The sequence below is a fragment of the Mirounga leonina genome, unplaced genomic scaffold (genome assembly GCF_011800145.1).
Source record: "Mirounga leonina isolate KUSES-001 unplaced genomic scaffold, KU_Mleo_1.0 Mir_114, whole genome shotgun sequence".
Taxonomy (NCBI): Eukaryota; Metazoa; Chordata; class Mammalia; order Carnivora; family Phocidae; genus Mirounga; species Mirounga leonina.
The window spans coordinates 22128872-22148888 of NW_023270265.1; the positions used below are offsets into that span (position 1 = coordinate 22128872).

Here is a 20017-nt window from a genome sequence, read left to right on the forward strand (position 1 = left end):
TTGAGGAAGAAAGGAGTTCAGGGTAAATCTCTAGTGTCCAAGTTCTGGCAGGCTTCACTTGGGGGAAGTGGGTCCTGAGCTGGTGTGGAATAAAAAATAAATAAAAATGATGATCCACGTGATTAGGTAGGAGTTTTAATTTCATTCTGCTTCTGAATGACTGAAAAACCTTCCAAAACAATTTCCGTGGTTTACACCACTTTGATTTATCTCTCTTATTTTTATTGTAGCCCAGAGTGATGATGGTAGGACAGAAATGAAGAAAAAATTTCTCCCTACCACACCTTCTTCCCCAACTCTGGCCATAAGAGGCAGTCATCAAATTGGTTCAACCGGATGATAAGCTCACCCTTAGGATGCTTCTGACCATGAGGAACCGTTTATCTTGACACTGTTCCTCAGGATATGGGCACTGATTAAGTTATTTGGGCAAGTCTTCCACAGTATTATCTTTTACTACTTTAAAAGACCCACTCAAATAGTCTCATTTAAGAAGGACTCTAAGGTCTCTGCAAGGAACATCATGGCTCAGAGGAAATGGCATTTTGGAAAAGCACCGTTAAGTCTTTAAATAATTAAGAGGCAGTTAGAACAACAGAGTAGGGACACCAATTCTAGGAAGGTCCCATTACACAAATGGACTGTGTTCTCAACATTTGTTTGCATTGGTTGTGCGGTGCTCAGACCATGGTTTCCAGCAGAAACAGTGTTTAATCTACCAGGCTGTTCACAGAGCCGATTTAATGTATGCTGGGACTGAAATACTGTCCTTTGCTAACAAATATGGAATTATTTGCAATGACAGATTCAGTAAAATAAACAAATCACATTATAAAGATTGTTTCATATCTTTCCCTAAAAGTTAATATTTCAGATGAAACTAAATTAGTTATTTCGCAAAGGAGAAATGGCTAGAAATGTGTGGATTCTGAGAAGGCTTTGCAAAATCAATGGCACGGACTCTTTACTGCACATAATTTAAAGCTGACAGCTTTTTGCTTTCCTTGATGAAAGGATAGCCTTATTATTATATATACCAGTCATGGTCTTTTTTTGTTTGTTTGGCAGAGGGGGGAGGGGACCACACAATTCAAAAGTAGCTTTTGGTGTGAGATAATTGAGCAAGTTTTAAGAAAAAGAAAAAGGTTAAGATACTGTTCAGTATTTGAGTGTGGAGAAGGTTGCCTGAGGTAGACTTCTTTGAAGTCTGAATGGTAAATAAGAAAAAGGGAGAAAACAGAGAAATGAGGTATGCACCACAGCTCTGGGGAGAGAAGGTGGTGCAGACTTCAGGTTAGACACGTCCCTCCGCACTGGTCACTAGGTGGCGCTGTTCATTCAGGACAGCTCAAGGGCTATGAGCCGCCCGTGTCTAGCAGAGGACAAGGCAGGAGGAAAATGTTCCTACCAGCGGGAAGTTTGCAAGTCAGGTGCTCCTAACTCAGAAGATGCCTCAACTTTCTAACAAAGCTCAGCCTCACTGAATCAAACTAGAAATTCCACAGCACCCGCTTCATTTCTCTTTGTCTTCATCTTAATGAAAAAGTTTCACACAAACATCTAACAAAATAAGACGTCTCATCTTTATATACTTAACTTCCTCCACCTGTAAATTCTTTTTTGCAGCTGTAGTAAGACTTCAAAATCCACACATTTCTAGCCATTTCTCCTTTGCCAAATAACGAAATCAGTTTCATCTGAGATATTAACTTTTAGGGACAGGTATGAAACAATCTATGGTGTGATTCGTTTGTTTTACTGAATCGGTCATTGCAAATAATTCCATATTTGTTAGCAAAGGACAGTATTTCAGTCTCAGCGTATATTAAATCAGCTCTGTGATCAGCCTGGTAGGTTGAAAGTCAGTTTCTAGTCCTCTCCAGTGGAAAAATGAACTCAACTCTCCCCTCTGGGTGATACACCTTTGGGTGAAGGGCTAAGAAAATCCTCCTTATGTATGTGCCAAAAATCAGTTTGTGCCAAGGCAACTCAGTGATATCACTGGGAAATTCTAGCAAATATAGCATTCAGCCTAATCCCATTTTAAGTTTTGGGAAATACTACACTAACTCCTAGAAATCATTCTCCAAAGCCACCTATAATGGGGATGCATTTGTGGATGACATCTACATACAGAGGCTGTTTGGGGCACTTCCTTTGCATATGTACTTAAATCTTTTTAAAGCAGTAACAATGCTGCTCCTCTCAGTGTGTAATGCATTTTCCTGCTTTATCTTCAGTTTGCCATAAAGACTCTAGTTAAGTAATTGAACCAATGGACAAAACAATGCCAGCTACAAGGTATGTGATATTTGTTTCTAGTGCAATGATTTAGTCTTGTTTCTCTGTGATTTTCTCGCAAGAAATAATTCCAGGGCTCACTGTCCTTTCTTGGTGAAGTAAAGTGCGGGAAAGCTTACAGGTTGTAGTGAGAAGAGACAATCCCACGATTGCCCACTGAAATGGCTGCCCCCCCACTTCCTGCATTCCTTACAAACAGATCTGATTCTTTAGCAGCAACAATGCATCAACAGCATTATTTAAAAAGGTGTCTATAACCACTGAAGCTATTAAACTTACCGGTTTCCCAAACTCCAATTCCGAAAAGAATTTATACCAAGGTTCATTCTTTAAATCTATCTCTTCTGGGCTTATATCCCGACTCTATAGGGGTTGGTGACAGGGAAATGGAAGAGAGAGAAGGATAACATTATGCAGAGATTACATAGGAACAGGCCAGTAGAGATGCAGTGGTTTCCAGGGATAAACAGCAACTCTATCCAATAGCAGCAACCATCCATTTTATGGACATCAGCAAAAACAAGAAGCTGCAACAGGTGGGAGAGGATGGGTTTAAAAAAGCAGAGAAACGGAGGTAGGGGCAGGGAGTGAATCATTCTCAGCCCTGAGGCACAAGGCACACGGGCCACGGATGGAGAATTTTGCACCGCACTGCTGCCCTCCACGACAGGTCGGAACATGGGCATATTCCTCAATAACCGTATCGTGGGAGAAGAGAAAGCCTGTATTTCCTCTTTAGGAAGAGCTGTTAGTGAGGAGCAAATAACCTGGTGAGCACACCAAACACTTAGCCATCTACGCCAGATGAGTAGAGCAAATAATTTGTACGGGCTAGTATAGTTTTAGTACTTATTTGCAAAGCTGCCTTGAGGGTTTTCCAAATAAATGCAGATACCAACACTTTGTAAAAGCCAATTTGTTAATACTGCATCTTTAATGGCACATGAGTAGGTGAGAAATCATGTGCTATACACAGTACAGTGAAAGATGGTGTAAGTAAAGAACAGAGGACACAAGTGCAAAAACATTTTAAACGAGCATCCGTGGGGGAGGAATACAGACAGAATATACTTTGTGCTTTCACAAATAAATGTTAAAGAACTGGGAAAAATAAAGTGAGGGGAAAGCTGAACAAGACAGACGACAGAACAGGGGGGAAAAAACTTCTGGGTTACGTTGCAAAAATTAAGTCAGGTATCTCAACTTCATGCAACTCTAAGAGGCGGTTCACACAGACTGATCATTTGATTCCACGGGGTTTCATATCGAGTCAGATCTTTATAAAGTCTTAACATCTCGCTCTGTGGAATCACATGTGTTTCTGGAAATAATTAGTTGGAAAACGAATGCCTGGAAAGCAAATCAGGTTTTCCCTTCAGACACTGGAGATACAAGTTCACAGCAGACAAAAGCATGAGGGGCTCATGGCGTCATGAATTTCATCTATGTAGATACATTTCAAAATACCTTGGCAGTCACTACCTGAGAGAGATATGGTGATCTTTCCGACAACAATATGAAATAGAAAAGGTATATTTTGCACCGAGATTGAAAACAATATCTAAGAAACGTCACTCCCTCAGGGCAATGACACATGGCAGGTCCTGTGGCCACGTTTTCCAAGCCACTGCTTCACGGAGCAGCTCCTTGGGGGCCCGTTTCTCTTCACATTCTGTTCACAGGCCTTTGGCAGTTTGGAGAAATGGCGGTCAACTTTCTTTGCGACCCTGACCAATCCCTTCTTCTAAAATCCTTCGAAGGGTCTTCACCGTTATTCCTACTTTTGTTTTAAAAGGAGGAAGACGTGGCAGAGAACTTTTCTTTACGTGACATGCATTGAATATAAGTTAGCTGGACTCAGAGGGAAATGTCTCCTGAAACGGAGTCTGCCCCCTTGCATCCAGATTAAAATCTCCTCCAGCTGTCTTCAGGGACTTAGGGGCCTGAATCTCTAAGGAGAAGGTGTGCTCCTTCTCACCAGATTCTGAAATGATGTAAAATAATGGATTCCAAAAGGATTCTTAATTTATTCAGTGAAATGAGGCACAACAGCAAGAAGGACACAACTCTTCCGGAGGGACAGTCCAGGCTCTGGGACATGCTAGATCCTCACATGGTGGGAGTTTCATGAAACCTATTTCATGTTTATTATCTTTGAACACTATTTATTAACACTCCCTGGGAATCGGTTAGGTTTTTGTTGTTGTTGTTTTAAATAAAATGTACCAACTCTTTCAGGAAATGGCCTGAATGTCTTGGTACTCGGTCCTGAAAGAATTAGCCCATTTTATTGCCCAAGGTTGCTTGCAGATTGTTCTTACTGCGAAGGCTAACGCTGTGCTGAGAACTGAATCAGGAGGCATGTCAACTGCTTGGGCCCAGAGCAGCTGCCTGGGGAGAAAGTGAAAGAGGTACCACCACACAGCACTAACATCTGCATTTGGTTTTGTCATTTACGACTCGGCTGTAGATCCCATTATGGAATGGACAAATAGGAAACGTCCTTCTAGACGCAGAGCAGGATCTCCGTCCTGGCAGGCAGGGTGGATTCCACAAGGCCAGGCTGAGTTCTCTGCTACTGTGGGCTACTTTCCCCAGCTCGGCCAAATCCTTGGAAAAGGCAGATGACCTGCCAGAAAAATGCCTGATTCTCCTTGAGGATGGTTTTGCTTCTTGGATGGGAGCAGAGACTAGCTTCAATTTTTAATTAAACAATCTGAATGTGGTACGTTCATGTGCACAGCACTTGATAACGTTCATATAATTCTCTTATACATTTTACAGCACGTGGTTCTCTCATTCGATACTTCGGTGAGTATGCAATCCTACTCAGTACTCACTTCAATACTCACTACTTCAGTAACATTGGCAGGCCAAGCAATACTTCTATTTTATAGATGAAAACACTGAGGCTCTGAAAAGTTAAAGGACTTGCCCCAAGATAGCTGAAGGCAGAGTCAGTATTTGAACTCAGATCTTCCAATTCCGAGTCCAGTGCTCTGTCCAGTATGTAACATCCCCTTCTCATAATCCTGAGAAGGAGGCAGACCCTCTGCGTTGGCAGAGGACCCGGAGCTAAAATAGGGGTAAGTGACAAACTTGAAAAGCCAGGAAGGAACTCAAAGTGACCGTGTACTGGGGAGAAACCCCCTTGTTTTACACATCCGAATCTGTATCATGTCTGTAATTACTGTTTGAATGTCTGTCCTTCCCAATATATTCCTGTGGGAGCAGCAGGGACCCCAACCCCTAACCCAGGGCTTGGCACATAAAAGTGATTCTATATCTATCTGTTGAATTGAGCTGAAGTTCTGGAGGGAAGTAAAAGGGACAAAGCCAGAAAAAGGCCACTTCTGACAAAGCAGGGCTTGACCACTAGATCTCTAATCCCGAGGCCAAAGGACAAGACGATGGACTCAGACTATGACGACGGGGGACTCGGGAGTTATGAAGAACGTCATAGGAGTTTGCCACATGGCTGAAGAGGTCATAAGGCTGTAAACCTACTGTGGGGGATTCTGAAGGTAGCACAGGGTTTCCTCTACCTGTGATGGTTTGGGTTCGCTCCAAGGATGAGACAAGCTCTTTGGCAGCCTTTACAAGTCTACCACCAACCCTTCCTGCAAACAACGGGTAGATGTGCCCGTGAGGTCGCCATTTAAGTTGGCAGGCTGAAGCAGACAGGAGTACTTCAAATTGGAAAAACATTTTTCCCCTCAAAAGGAGTTGTGCATTTCTGAGAGCAAATTTAGATTCTATATCTGTCACTAGTTAGCATACCTATCCACAGTTAAGGACAAGACAAAAGCATGTGTGTATGTGGTGATTGGGGGTGGGGGTGTGAGGTGTCCTCAAATTCTGGCAAACTGGATACTGGATGCCAAAAGGCAAGCCACATGGACACATTCCAACTTTTCTGTTCACGCGGCAAAAACAGCAAGGAAAAAAATTCAAAAAAGAAAGGACTACATCATTTAAGTGTGGACACATGATGGTGCATCCCTGGCTTGTTATTCAAGTATAAGGAATGTTCCCAAGCACATGACTGTCTTTCTGGGCACACCTGCGTGTGGAAGGCTAACTTCAGTGCATATGATCTTCTAACAGGGAGAGAACCCCCAGGGCAGGGTGGAGTCAGAGGCAAAATTCTCGGCTCCTTTCTGAACTTTTTGCTTAAAATAACTGTGGTGCACAGTAAATGCTAAAGAATGACAACCCTAAAGCATTTCTGTGAACTGTTGACCTTTCTTCCTAATTAAAATTACTTTCTCCCTTTGTGCTTTTAAAGATGTCACATTTTTATTTTAGTAAAAGTCAAATCAATTATTACTTAAAACATGTAGAACAGAAGAGGTGGAGGGAAAATAATTTGAACCTGCATTTCAGAGGCCTACTTAATCTGTTCTCAGTGTGGTAACCGCATTTTAATAAAAACCAATCCCCAGCATGATAATTCCATCCTGCTGGCATGGCTGGAGGGCTGCAATATTTATAGAGCTTTGGAGAATCCCTTTAACCGTGATCTGAATTCTGAACCAGCTTTCCTAACGAAGGGTGAATAAAAGGAAGCGTGAGGGGCAGATATGAAACTAATCAGACTGCAAAAATTCTTTCCCGTTTCACAGAAGAAGCCGCTTTTCCAGGGTGGTCTTCTATGCCCAGACATGCCACTTCCCCCACTTGCACTTGCTCGGCGATGTGAACATGTGTAGAAAATTAGAAACCAGACTGAATATGAAATTCGTCCTCCATAGTGCACTTGTCAGAAAAGGAAGACCTACAAGACATATTCTAACAGCCTGGGTCTTTTCTTCCCAAGTCATAACAACATATTAATTATTTAGCTTTTAATGAGGTGCTCGTAACTTCTACAAAATTTATGCATGTTCGAATAAGAGTCACATAAAAAAAACCCTGACTTTAGTCCAGTTAGTAGTAAGCCTGATAAATTAACGGTTAGACATTTTTAAACAGACAGCAGCAAAATGAATCTTTACATTAGTGGACCATTTTAAATTAGTTCAAATCATGCACAAAAAGAACAACAAAGCTCAATATGGCATCTTTCAAAGCAGACTCTCAGGACTCATTTTATAAACACCTGCAGAAATGAAAAGGCTAAAAATACTTCATTTTTTCATTTGTCTTCGAAACATAGAGAGTCTATCTCAGGGGAGAAAGAATATATTCCAAGTGCACAATGCATCCAGATTAAAGAACACGGCAGGGGAGACAAAAGAACTTTAATATACACATTACCATCTTTTCGTTGGTCAGAACAGAAGACTTGCCCGGCTGATAGTCGTAAATGCTTTTGGGCTCTGCACGGTATTTCCTTGTATCCACTTTCTTATCTGGGGGCTCCCAGTCGTTTCTGGAGAAAGAAAATCCTATTAGAGCTATGTTCATGAAAATTGGCATCCGACACGGTCTGACTTTGGCAGACTGCAGTCTAATCAAGAAATTTTTGTATCAGAAGCATAAAATCGGACTCTGCGCGAAGCATTTAGTTGAGCTGGTTTCCTTCTCAAAATAACCAGTTACATCTCTGTGTTGGCTTCACAAAAGGCTTGAGGTGTCCTGTGCTCAAAACCGGGCACCGGACGCGCAGAGAACGAGGAGAAGGGTGGGGAACAGCGGCAGCAAAGCTTGCTCTCCTCTCAGGAGCTCATCATTTCCCAAACATGCCTGTGCTTCCCACTTCTGCTAGCGCAGTGGGAGAGAACGAAGGTCCTGGAGCCCGTCAGCCGTGGTTCCAGTCCCTGCTACAGCACTCGCTAGCCTGGTGAGCTGAGCCAAACACCTCACCCACGGCTACTTTAGTTTCCTCATCTGAAAAATGGGGATACTGGAGGGATTAAATGAGACAGTGCATGTAAATCACTTAGCAGAGCACCAGGCCCATGGTGTAAGCACTGAATAAATGTGATCTGCAATTAATAACCACGTTCCTCTCTATTCCACACCCTGCCCCAGGAGTCACCCAAATCACAGCCTTGGGTGTAGATACTTAACGTGAACCAGCAATGGGTTCCAGAGGATACGTGAACCCTTGGAAGTTGTTGACAAATTTTTAAGGCATGTACAGTATTGCATTTTGCACTGTGACTATAGTTACTTTTTTCCTGCAAAGCTACAACCTCTTGAAGGCAGGGATAGTGATTTATATATGCTTACATTCCCCCATAGCATCTGGTTCAATCTGCGACAGAATGTACCCAGCAGATGCTTGATGAATGCACTTGAGTGTGTACCCACAAAGACTTAAGGGTATACCCAGCCTTCCTTTCAAATTAATTATCAAAACCCTCAGGCAGATGCCACTTGTGTATGCGTGGGACTCAGCCACTCATTTGTCTATGCAGATGGAAAAGGTATGGAGGGGTGAAACTGAGTGTGTACTTAGAGGAAAAAAATAGTTTGGTCAGAGCCTTGTTGGGAAGTGGTGAAAGAGGGAGCCTGAAGATGCATGGGACACCAGTCCAGATGGCATAAAAAGTTTGCTCCATCGGGAATAAGAACTCAATAGAGAAAAGTGGGTCATTCAGCACAGCCATTAGGACATGACGAACACCATCATTAGGACCACTCCAAGCCTTATCTTTCAATGATACACATTGCATCACTATTAATAAGTGTGGCGTTGGGGTGCCTGGGTGGGTCAGTCATCTTGATTTTGGCTCAGGTCATGATCTCAGGATCGTTTTTGAGCTCAAGCCCTGCATTAGGCTCTGTGCTCAGCACAGAGTCTGCTTGAGATTCTCTCTCCCTCTGGCCCTCCCCCTGCTCACTCATGCATGTGTTTGTGCTCTCTCTCTCTCAAATAAATAAAGTCTTTTAAAAAGGTAAGTGTGGCTTCATTTTATTTTATTTTATTTTTTTTAAGATTTTATTTATTTATTTATTTGAGACAGAGAGAATGAGAGAGAGAGAGCACATGAGAGGGGGGAGGGTCAGAGGGAGAAGCAGACTCCCTGCCGAGCAGGGAGCCCGATGCGGGACTCGATCCAGGGACTCCAGGATCATGACCTGAGCCGAAGGCAGTCGCTTAACCAACTGAGCCACCCAGGCGCCCCAGTGTGGCTTCATTTTAAAATCATATTCTCTGGTATGACCCTGTCACAAAGAGTATGAAAACACATGACAAATTTTAAACAGTTAAGATTTCTCTTGTGAGAAGGGTAAAGTCATGATAATTATAGCCAACATTTGGGGCACCTGGGTGGCTCAGTCATTAAGTGTCTGCCTTTAGCTCAGGTCATGGTCCCAGGGTCCTGGGATCGAGCCCCGCATCGGGCTCCCTGCTCGGCGGGAAGCCTGCTTCTCCCTCTCCCACTCCCCCTGCTTGTGTTCCATCTCTCGCTGTGTCTCTCTCTGTCAATTAAATAAGTAAAATCTTTTAAAAAAAATTATAGCCAACGTTCACTAAGCCCATACTGTGAGCCAGGAACTACTAGAAACGTTATACGCATTATCTCGTTTTATCCTCGCAACATCCCTATGAACGTAAAATGTATCCCCATTTAACAGATGAGGACACTGAGACTGAGGATAAGTCACAGGGATTCAAAATTGGGTCTGTGACTCTTGCCTCTAAGGCTACCTGACCAGCAGAGGGAGTGCACTTCAGTGGCAGCTTGGGGATGAGAGCCCTAACTCTCAGAGCTGATTGTGGGTGAGGGAGCACTTACCTTTCTGGGCTTGATTTTAGTGAGGAAGAGCGGGCTGGGAGGGGAAGTGTGGCCGACCTCTTAACCACCTTCTCACCGTCGATGTAGCTCATCTCACTTTTTGAGCGAGGCACAGAAAGGGGAGATTTTGCTGGAGAAGAAAAGTGGGTACAAAAGACTTGCAAAAACTGAGGAAAACCAAAAACAGGAAGATGTCTTCCCTCACCTACCACCCTCTGTTCCTCCCCGGCAAGCAGAAAATTCTACATCACTTACTGTCTTCAGAAAAGGAGTACCGAGGTGAGTATAGATCTGAATCTTCATCTAGTGAACAAAACAAAATGTAATCAGGAGCAATCTGGCTGAGGTAAGAGAACCAAGTGACATGTCCCCCCACTGGCACCGTCCTGCACCGACGTCCAGCCACACTGGGAGCCCGACACACAGAGGAGGGGCCCAGTGCCGGAAGCTACACCACCGCAGACCCCATCTGAGAGCCCACCCAACCAAACAGGATCTGCCGACCTGTAGTCCGGAAGGTCCACTCATGACACCGGGGGGTTGACTGCCACCTGACACCAAGGAAGCATGGGGACAAATAGCCAAAGGTCCTCCTCAAGACAATTTCCACAAGCAAAGCAAGAACACAGGGTCCCCAGCCTGGGCTGGAAACAGGGGCGGAGAGAGGTCCCCGAATGCTCACGCTGACGGTCTCTGGTCTAGCCTGCTGAGTCCCCCAGAGTCCGCCAGGCCCATTACTGGATGGGTTGGGGGAGGCCCAAAGATGCAGTTTCAGCTGCCCACAGTGGCTGTGACCTGTTTTATATGCTGCAGTTCCATACACAATACCATTCATCAAAGAGGAACTGTGGCTAAGGAAACAGGCTGAGAAGACCCTCCTAGTCTCTTGCTTTGATTCCACCTCAACCTAGTTGCTTGAGTAGCTTGCTTTCCTCGAGACACAGCACAAGCTGACAGGTCTGCTCTGCAAAGGTACTGCCTGGGCTCAGTGTCTAAATGGTGACTCTGGAACCAACCAAGTCCCAGGGTTTTGTGGGCTTGCTCTGCAAGGGCAAGGCACACGTTCCACAGTACAGAGAACCCCAGGACATGGACACTTGCGGAACCGAGATGAGAGCTGAGCCCCTCGTGGAAGTAGCCGCCCTGAACTCAAAACGAGAGCACACGGACATTTACCGAAACAGATTTTTAAATTGGAACTGTCCTGAGAATGCAGGATATTTAGTCACTATGCCCGTGATAATCCCCCCCCCCACCAAAGCACTTCTCCAACAAGAGTCAGGCTGCATCAGTCAGCCTGTCCTGTTTTCTAGTATCTTGCCAACCCGAATTCAGAATTCTTGAGGATGAAATGAAGACCCAACTCCTTCCCTTAAAATCTGTACCAGCTTTAACAAAAAACATGAAGTAACCTGCAAACGCAAGCCAAAGACTCCAATGTCACATGTTGACTAAGTGTTAATCAAGTCCTATCTCTCTGCAAATCATTCTAAGTTTCAGAGCAAGAAAGGCTGGGATATTTTGTGAAGTATAAATAAAACACTGCTATTATCTTGAGTATTATTCAAAGACAGCTTCTCTGGCAGCCCCCTCCCTTTTTAAAATATTTTATTATTTGACTGAGAGCACAAGCAGGGGGAGTGGCAGAGGAAGAGGGAGAAGCAGACTCCCCGCTTCAGGGAACCCGATGCAGGACTTGATTCCAGGACCTTGGGATCATGACGTGAGCCAAAGGTAGCCGCTCAACAGACTGAGCCAACCAGTGCCTTCTGGTAGCCCTTCTTAGTCCCTCCTCTCCTCTCCCTATTTTTATCTGTTCCAGGTCTCCCCCGGCCCAAACAAATAAAGGAAAGGTATTAGGTACCAAGTTATCTTTCCCTCCCTCCCTCCTTCCGCTTCAAGGATAGAACTAGTCGATATCAAAGTTGAACAAGACTTGCCCTGCTATACATGCAATGTGCAAGGTGATTTACGTTAACTTCTGAAAATAGGGCAGAAGAGGTAAAATGTATTTTTGGAGTACTGTTCTGAAGAATTTTGTCTTGCCTATTTTTGTTTTTTTAATAGAACTTCTGATTACTCTGCTGAAAATGCCATGATGTCAAAGAAAACTAAAAATCAGCTCTGACTGCAGAGATTTGACTGGAAAAATGGTGGTTGCCAAATGAGAAATTAGCTTACTTAGGAACCAATGTATGTACTGCTTAAAATCCAGCCTAGCATTTTAGCTCAAAACCCTGTATCTCTGAATCATGGAATGACAGCCTATCCATAGACAGTAGGTCAGGGTTAGTTTGTAACTGTTACCTGGTTCCTGGGGTAAGAAGCAATGTTTTCATGGGGGAAACATGGCATTTAAATACTCAAAAAAAAAAGTTTAAAGTCTAAGCTCTTTAAACATTTTTTTCTCCCCAGAGCTTCCTTATGCAGAAATCTGGAAGATTTGCTAGAAGAAAATGAGAAATAGTTCTTATAAGATGGAAAAAAAAATAGCATAGCTTGGGGAGTTAAATAATTTATGTATTTTGAAAAGTAAGAGGAGAAAAAAATAGGGGTGAAGGCAACAGACGTTGGAATGACTAAACGCTCATAAAGCTAATTCTTGGGGCGCCTGGGTGGCTCAGTCGTTAAGCGTCTACCTTCGGCTCAGGTCATGATCCCAGGGTCCTGGGACTGAGCCCCGCATCGGGCTCCCTGCTCTGCGGGAAGCCTGCTTCTCCCTCTCCCACTCCCCCTGCTTGTGTTCCCTCTCTCGCCATGTCTCTGTCAAATAAATAAAATCTTCAAAAAAAAATAAAATAAAGCTACTTCTTATTTGACGGAGGTAGAAAAAGCAAAGTCACCCGGCTACAGCCAACGCAGGGCAGGAGCCCCTCTGGGGGAGCAAGCTCTTCATTTCTGTGTCCACGGCATCCGAGTCCGACATGTGGATTTCAGTTCGCCTTTGAAGACGGCAGACTGAAGTTCCACGGATTCAGCTGAACACTAGCCATCAGGGCAGGTCCCAGGGGATGCAAAATTTACTTTAATTGTTGATGTTTGTCTTACAAATCTAATGTAAGAAAATTTTACCTCTGCTTATGAATAAAAACAATCACGGTTTCCATTAAGTGCCGAACAGTGGCTGGTAGTTTACTCACATCATCTCAGTCAATCCTCGAGAAAACTCCTGGAGGCACGTACATCTCTCATCTCACAGATAAGAAAAGGAGGCCCAGGGAAGTTAAGAGAATTTGCCCTTAGCCACACAGTGAGAAAAGGACAAAGCAGGAATGGACCCAAGGTCTTTCCGACTCCCTTCCTCCCTGTGCTGCCTCAAAGCCCTGTGACAGGGATGGGGGCTTTGTCCTACTCCTCACCCTAGCCTCATCTACCCAATCCTGGGAAAAACTGTGGCTCTTCTACAATTTTTATTGTGGAAGAGGCAGGGGAGGGTGTTGTTTTGAAACTCAAGTCGTGCACTACGGTGCTGGCCAGACTGACTTCCAGCCCTTGTAGCCTTTGCTCTCTTTTTCTGCATCATCCCCTCCCTGGTGAGGCTGAAGCAAGTTTTCTTTCTTTTTCTTTTAAAGATTTTATTTATTTATTTGACAGAAAGCGAGCAAGCAAGAGAGCACAAGCAGGGGGAGAGGCATCGCTTCTCGGCCTTTTGGCTAAGATCAAGTGCAGGGGGAGAGGCAGAGGGAGAAGCAGACTCCCTGCCGAGCAGGGAGCCCGATGCGGGGCTCGATCCCAGGATGCTGGGATCAGGACCTGAGCGGAAGGCAGATGTTTAGCCGACTGAGCCACCCAGGTGCCTTTTTTTTTTTTAAGATTTTACTTATTTATTAGAGAGAGAGAGCAAGCGTTAGTACAAGCAGGGGGAGAGGCAGAGGGAGAAGCAGACTCCCTGCCGAGCAGGGAACCCGACACGGGACTCGATCCCAGGACCCTGGGATCATGACCTGAGCCAAAGGCAGATGCTTAATCAACTAAGCCACCCAGGTGCCCCCCTAAGCAAGTTTTCTGAGTTACCCACTTCTAGTTTTTTGCTGGTTTCTAGGGACAATGGGTAAAACCGAGTCACTCTTGCTACATCATCTACTTGCTGTTTCTCTTGCTCCCTTCTCCTGGCAGGCTAAGTCCACACTGGGGTAGATGGGTATGAAGTTAAAAATACCAATGAATGGGAAAACTGGGTACAAGGATCACCCTTCTGCATTTCTGCACACTAGAGTTAGCCAATGGAGTGTATGTTTTTAAGCACAACTAAGACACAGTAAATGAAACGTTTTTCAAGCTGTTTGTGAACACAGACATTGTCTGTGTCTGAAATCCTGCCTTTATGGTTTCTCCACGGGTTCTTTAAAACTGCGCCTTAGGGGGGCTCAGCTGAGCTGGGATCTTGTGATTGCTGTTCGTGGTGAAGCCACATGCTGACGGTGCCCCTCAGAGCCTTGGCAGTGACACCCAGAACTTCCGGTGCCAGCGACTTCCAGGAAGCTCTAAGGCTCAGCGGGATTTACTCAGGGTGAACAATCCACTTCTGGAACCCAAAGGCCCCTGCTGGGCTCCGATGTTTACACACCAGCGACTGCCCTCTAGGCTTTGGCAATCTATCCTTGGAAGCTCGATTTGGGGACGGCTATTCTCCTAAAACTGCCGGGAAGCACATAATTGCTCTTTCAAGCACAGTGACTTTAAATGAACTTCTAAAAAAGACTTTTCCTGGATTTGGGGGGTTTCTTTCTTGAGAATTTATAACAATCTTAGAAACACTGGAACAAGTGTTGGTTGAGAATGATTATTTTATAAAAAATATGTAACTGACTAAAATGAGATGCACAAAAAGCAGTCTTTACATAATCATGTGCCTTTATCAATTAAATTTTAATTTTATGCATTTCTTAGGCATTTAAACTTAAAATTATTTTTCTAACATCAGGGGCTCATCTTTGACACAATCTTTTTCTACTGCTCAAATTAATTCCTTCTGCTTCATTCCACACACTTCGGAAGAGAAAGGATAAAGGAGTCAAGATAGACACACACACTCACCCCACAAACAAAAATATTCAAAGAAAAAGATGTATGCAGAAGTGGGGACAAAGTCTGGGTGGGATCGGAGAGGAAGAATCAGCAAAAGGAGATACGGGGCAAGGTGGTCAGGAATAGTCCAGGGAGCCCGGGGAGACATTCCCAAAGCTGCCTATGTTCTGGTTAAAGGCAAATTTTAAGGGATTAGGAAGGGGAAAAAAAAAAGATCCAAAAAGGGTATAGAGTAGCTACAGAAAAAAATACAGGGAAAAAAAAAGAATCTGAAGGAGAAGAGAACAAGACAGAGAAGGAACGAAGTAAGGGCAGGACCAGCGGGCTGGAAGGAGACTCACCGTCCTCACCTCCAGCAGCGTTCCTGGCCCGTGGAGGTGGAGAGGGTGTAACCGCACGCTCTCGCAACTATCCTGCAGGCTGCTCTAAGACTGCACTTGCCGGGCGGAGCCCTCCTGCCCGGCTGTCCTCAGGAGAGCAAAGGGGACCGCCGCGGGCAGCCAGGCCCCGCCTCCCCGGGCAGTGCGAGCTGCAGTGGGGACAGGAGGCACACAGAGCCTGGCCAGGCATCTTCACGATAGAACTACTTGCTTGAACTCAGGCAAAATGAGGCTATTCTTAGAAATCCTGTAAGGCCAGTAGAGGATTATTTTAACTCAAATACAGATGTGCCTGGGAGAAATCAGCCTCCCAAATCTTTGTCCTGGCACATCCTCATCTAGGAACGAGGAGAAAGGTCCATGAGACAGACCACTATGGCATGATCTGTCACCACGCCCTGGGGATGCCTTGAGACACTTCACCAGAAGGTGGCAGTGGTCACCATTGGCCTGATACTGGTGGAAGGAGCAACCAAAAGCAAGAGGAAAAGCTGGTCTCTGAAACTTCCCCCTTGGCTGACAGGGCAGCCCTTGACCCTGACATGGCCAAAAGTATTCTCACAGGCCACGGACCATGGAATAACACACCAGATACCTGTTTTGTGCTGATTCGGAGGCGTTTTTGTGCTGAAAAGCGCGGCCATTTTGTGGACACAAAGCATGTCAAGAGAGCCAACATCATTTGGCCATGTTCAGAGCGGGAAGGCTAGCTCTTTTGAATCTGAAGTCCCCCCCCACCCCAATTCTATATCCCCATTCCCTTGGATTGCACTGGCAAGTATCTTCTCCTTCTTGGAGGGTGGGAAGGGTAGTCTCCTCCATTCCAGTGGTTCTCAGTCCTGGCCATGTGTCAAATCACTTGGGGACGTTTCCTAACTGCATACCTCCACATGCCATCCCGGGAGACATTGGCGCCTGGAGTTAGGGGTCAGAGAGGGTCAGCCAAGAACACAGGGTGCAGCAGGAGAGGTAAAGGAATCAGCAGTGTAGCAGAACAGAGTAAGAAAGAGCCCATGCTTGGGGGCCCTGTAGATCTGCGTTTAAAACCTGCTTCTGCTACTTACTGTGTGATCTTGCACAAATTACTTAGCCTTCCCGAGCCTTACACCCTTTATTGATGAAATGAGGACTTACCTTGCGGGGTTCCTGCGAGGATGAAACAAGGTCACAGTTGTGATGCACTCAGCATGTGAGGCCTTGTATTCAGTAAGGGCTCAATAAATGGTGGTCGCAGCAGGCGCTGTGGTGGTTATGCTATTGCTGTTGTTATTAATATTATTATTATTATTATTAGATTATTAATGGAATCATGCCTGTGAGCTGCTGAGGTCCGAGCCACCACACTGCTATTTCCTAAAGCAGGAGGCAAGGGATGAGGCCCCAGCAGCGGGTCTGAAGACCCACCCCAGCAGCCCGTCCACGTCTGGGTGCAGCAGTGGGTGCGGCTGGCTCTGGTCGCTGTCAACGGTCTCTCTCCCCATCCCCCCAATCTTTCTAACCAGACATCTCAGATGCTACAGAAGGTCATCTCTCCACCTTTCAGAGAGAGAATAGAATGGAATTCACAGACAAGTAGCTTTGGGTCACAGAGGAAGGAATGATGGGGAAGAGAGAATGGGTCAAGTGAAGGTTAGAAAAAAAAGAAAGTCATACTCATTTGCTCAGCCTTACTTGAAAGTTATTCCCAAAGGATTTCTGGTAAGTTATTATTTTTTTTTTAAAGATTTTTATTTATTTATCAGAGAGAGAGAGAGAGAGACAGAGGCAGGCAGAGGGAGAAGCAGGCTTCTTGCTGAGCAAGGAGCCCGATGTGGGACTCGATCCCAGGACCCTGGGATCATGACCTGAGCCAAAGGCAGAGGCTTAACCAACTGAGCCACCCAGGCATCCCTCTGGTAAGTTATTTTTGATAAGCTTTCTAGTGACTGAGGTACATAGTGAAATTTCAAGAAGTCAGTCTCCTGAACTCATTCTGCTCTTCCTCAGTTCTCTAGCCCCAATCTCTCCTCACCACCTCATGAAACAAAGAGCAATCCGCTCCTGTCCCAGAGTGGTCTCAGAGATCACAAAAGGATTAGAAGGGACTGCTCCCTGTTGGGAGTTTACAGGTTTCTTTTCAAGTACATTTTAAACTTCACAGGTTAAGACGTGATAATTCTATTTATCTTCTGAAAGCCTGGACAAGTTTGCTTTTTCATTATAGTTGGGGGGAAAAAAGGTTGCTAAGCCGGCATAAACAAACTTTCCTGTAGTCTTTTACTAGTCAGGAGAATCAGCTTTCAGACACTTAGAAATATATATTTTTTATACTGTATATGCAACTAGAATTTAGACGGAGGAAGTGGCCCTTAGGCTATGTTTTGATAGGTTTATTGCAAATAATTCTAGTTTCAAATTCTGAGCTCAAGCAAAACAAAAAAACCTGTAGCAACAACAGTCTCCTTGCAGAGGACAGACTCTGGAATGACAGCTCATATTTCTCAGTAAAGCAAGCTATTTTTTAATGCTCATTAAAATCTATGGCTAGGTGCTAATTTGTCCTTAACACCTTTCTTTGAAAGGCATAAATATTTTCCACGTTAAGAAGGGCGTGCAGAGCCCAGAAGCACGGGGCTGAGGGGGACCTACCAAAGCTCACAGACATCACAACCACAAGCCAGAGAATCTCTGATTACTTAAAAAAAAAAAAAAAAAAAAAAGATTCTTTAAAGTGATCTAGATCAAACATTTCCCTCATTTGTAAAGAGCCTTCATGTGATTGAATACATCTGTGGTCTATGTCTGGCTCTGTCATCTTCAGCAGGAGCAGGGGTGAGATGAAATCCACCCTATTTTTAAAAGATCTCCGGGGAAGAAGACTTCTTAGACACTTGTGTTAAAGCCTAATCACCTTGGTTATTATTAATCTTTTATGTTCAAACTAATTTTTCCCCCTTTTTATCCTTTATGACAATTTCATCCTCTTTGGTCTTTGAAAATAAAAAATATTAAGGTCTGCTTCCTACATTTTAGGTGACAGGTTACCAATCATCCCTTACTGTTTATGCCTCAAGGCCAAATCACCCCAATTCCCTCTTGAGCCTGACTTGATGTGTACCAAAAAGCAGACGTCACTGTTAGCCAGGGTTGCTAGGCGTGGCAGCTGACGACGGTGGCAGCTGCATGTGTGAGGCCACGAAACCCCGTCTTCAGACCAACAGCCAGGCTGACCGTGGAAGCTGCCGGCACCGCCCGTGGCAGGCCTATGGCATTCTTCCAGTCTCACGGAGTCTCTGTTTCTCTACAGGACTTCTCCAGGGGGCCTTCCTCTGCCTATGGGACACTATGCCTTCACGCTTTCCATGCACTTGTCATCTTCCCAGAAGGGAGCCTGGTGCTGGGTTCTCAAGTCCAAATGAAGCACCAACTGAAAATCGCATTTCATCAAAATCACCCTAAAAAAATAAAATGTCTCCCTCACTCAGCTCAGTCAATTGTCTCTTAAGCAACGCTTTTGGCTAGAATCAGCACCCCAGGATAAATAGACTAGGTTATCGCACACCAGACAGATTCCTGTTGGAAGTGAGGTGGTCACTGATAACAATGAAATCATTAGCATCGAGTTGGAAGCTGGATTTGTTTGGTAGGCTTTTCTTCCAAACCCAGATATGAAATGGCTAGAAACCACTGATGAGCACATCAAAGGGAGAACCAAAATGGAATCTGGTATTTTAACTAAAACTGTATCTAATACATCCCAGGACATCCTTTCATATATGAGAGGCAATCAGTAAGAGTTTGATGAATGAGTGAATGCACGATTTTAACAGTGACGAGAAGGGTTGTGGAGGACAGTCTGCTGAGCTAATTAGAGCAGAGAAATACCGAGGAGGTGGGACAGGGCTGCATCTCGAAAAAAGAACTATGGTACCATGGTCCAGAGCCCCACTCATCAACATTCTCCAGATATATACTGAGGAGCTCCTTTGCACCAGCAAGCTTTCCTCTGGCCTTCTGGACACATGCTCTTGTAACTGCCACCACTCTGGACACAGAGCAAGGACGGGGCCTTGTCTCTCTGTTGGATGTGCACTTTTGCGAACAGAGGATATATCTTATTCATGGTACTATTTTCAGTTCCAAGGACAATGCATGGTACTAATGCTCAGTACTAATCAAATAAGTTCAGAGAGCTCAACATCTCATCCTAGAAGAGCATTTAATGAAATTTCCTCTTGTAAACTCCCTTCCATGCCCCTCTTTCTGGGTCACTCACCCAAGGATCAGATAATCTCTGGGACTAGGGTAGCTCTCAGGATGGTGCCTTTAACTTACCTTTTAGAACCTTCTTCGACACCTAGATTTTTTGCTTTTAGATACAAGTGTGACCATCCTTCCCAGCAGGTCCAAATTCCTAGCCAGCAATTTCATGGAACATTTTTTAGCTTGGCCAAAACCCTTATTTTCAAGAGACATCATCTCCCACCATGAATGGACCTCATACCTGGATACGTCTTTGGGAATTCCCTACCAAGGAGATATACCCTGAAGATCCATGAGGGGCCCAGTGACGGGTTATAGCACATATAGAAACTAGGTAATTTGTCTGTTGTTGACAGCAGGTGTGTCCACCTGCTG

The 20017-nt window shown here is 44.7% G+C and overlaps 1 protein-coding gene across 32 annotated transcripts in view; it reads right to left on the minus strand.

Annotated features, from left to right (window-relative positions):
* The window catches only part of SORBS1 (sorbin and SH3 domain containing 1), a 227050-nt gene that overhangs the window by 53982 nt on the left and 153051 nt on the right, over positions 1-20017 (minus strand). For 24 of the 32 annotated variants that reach the window (XM_035025550.1, XM_035025593.1, XM_035025559.1 and 21 more), the window contains 4 exons: positions 10248-10295; positions 9993-10122; positions 7561-7675; positions 2581-2664 (listed from right to left, as the gene is read on the minus strand). In XM_035025550.1, coding sequence (XP_034881441.1) covers positions 2581-2664; positions 7561-7675; positions 9993-10122; positions 10248-10295 — 377 coding nt within the window. The remainder of the gene's footprint in view (positions 1-2580; positions 2665-7560; positions 7676-9992; positions 10123-10247; positions 10296-20017) is intronic. The other 8 variants (XM_035025621.1, XM_035025683.1, XM_035025753.1 and 5 more) reach the window with 1 other exon arrangement.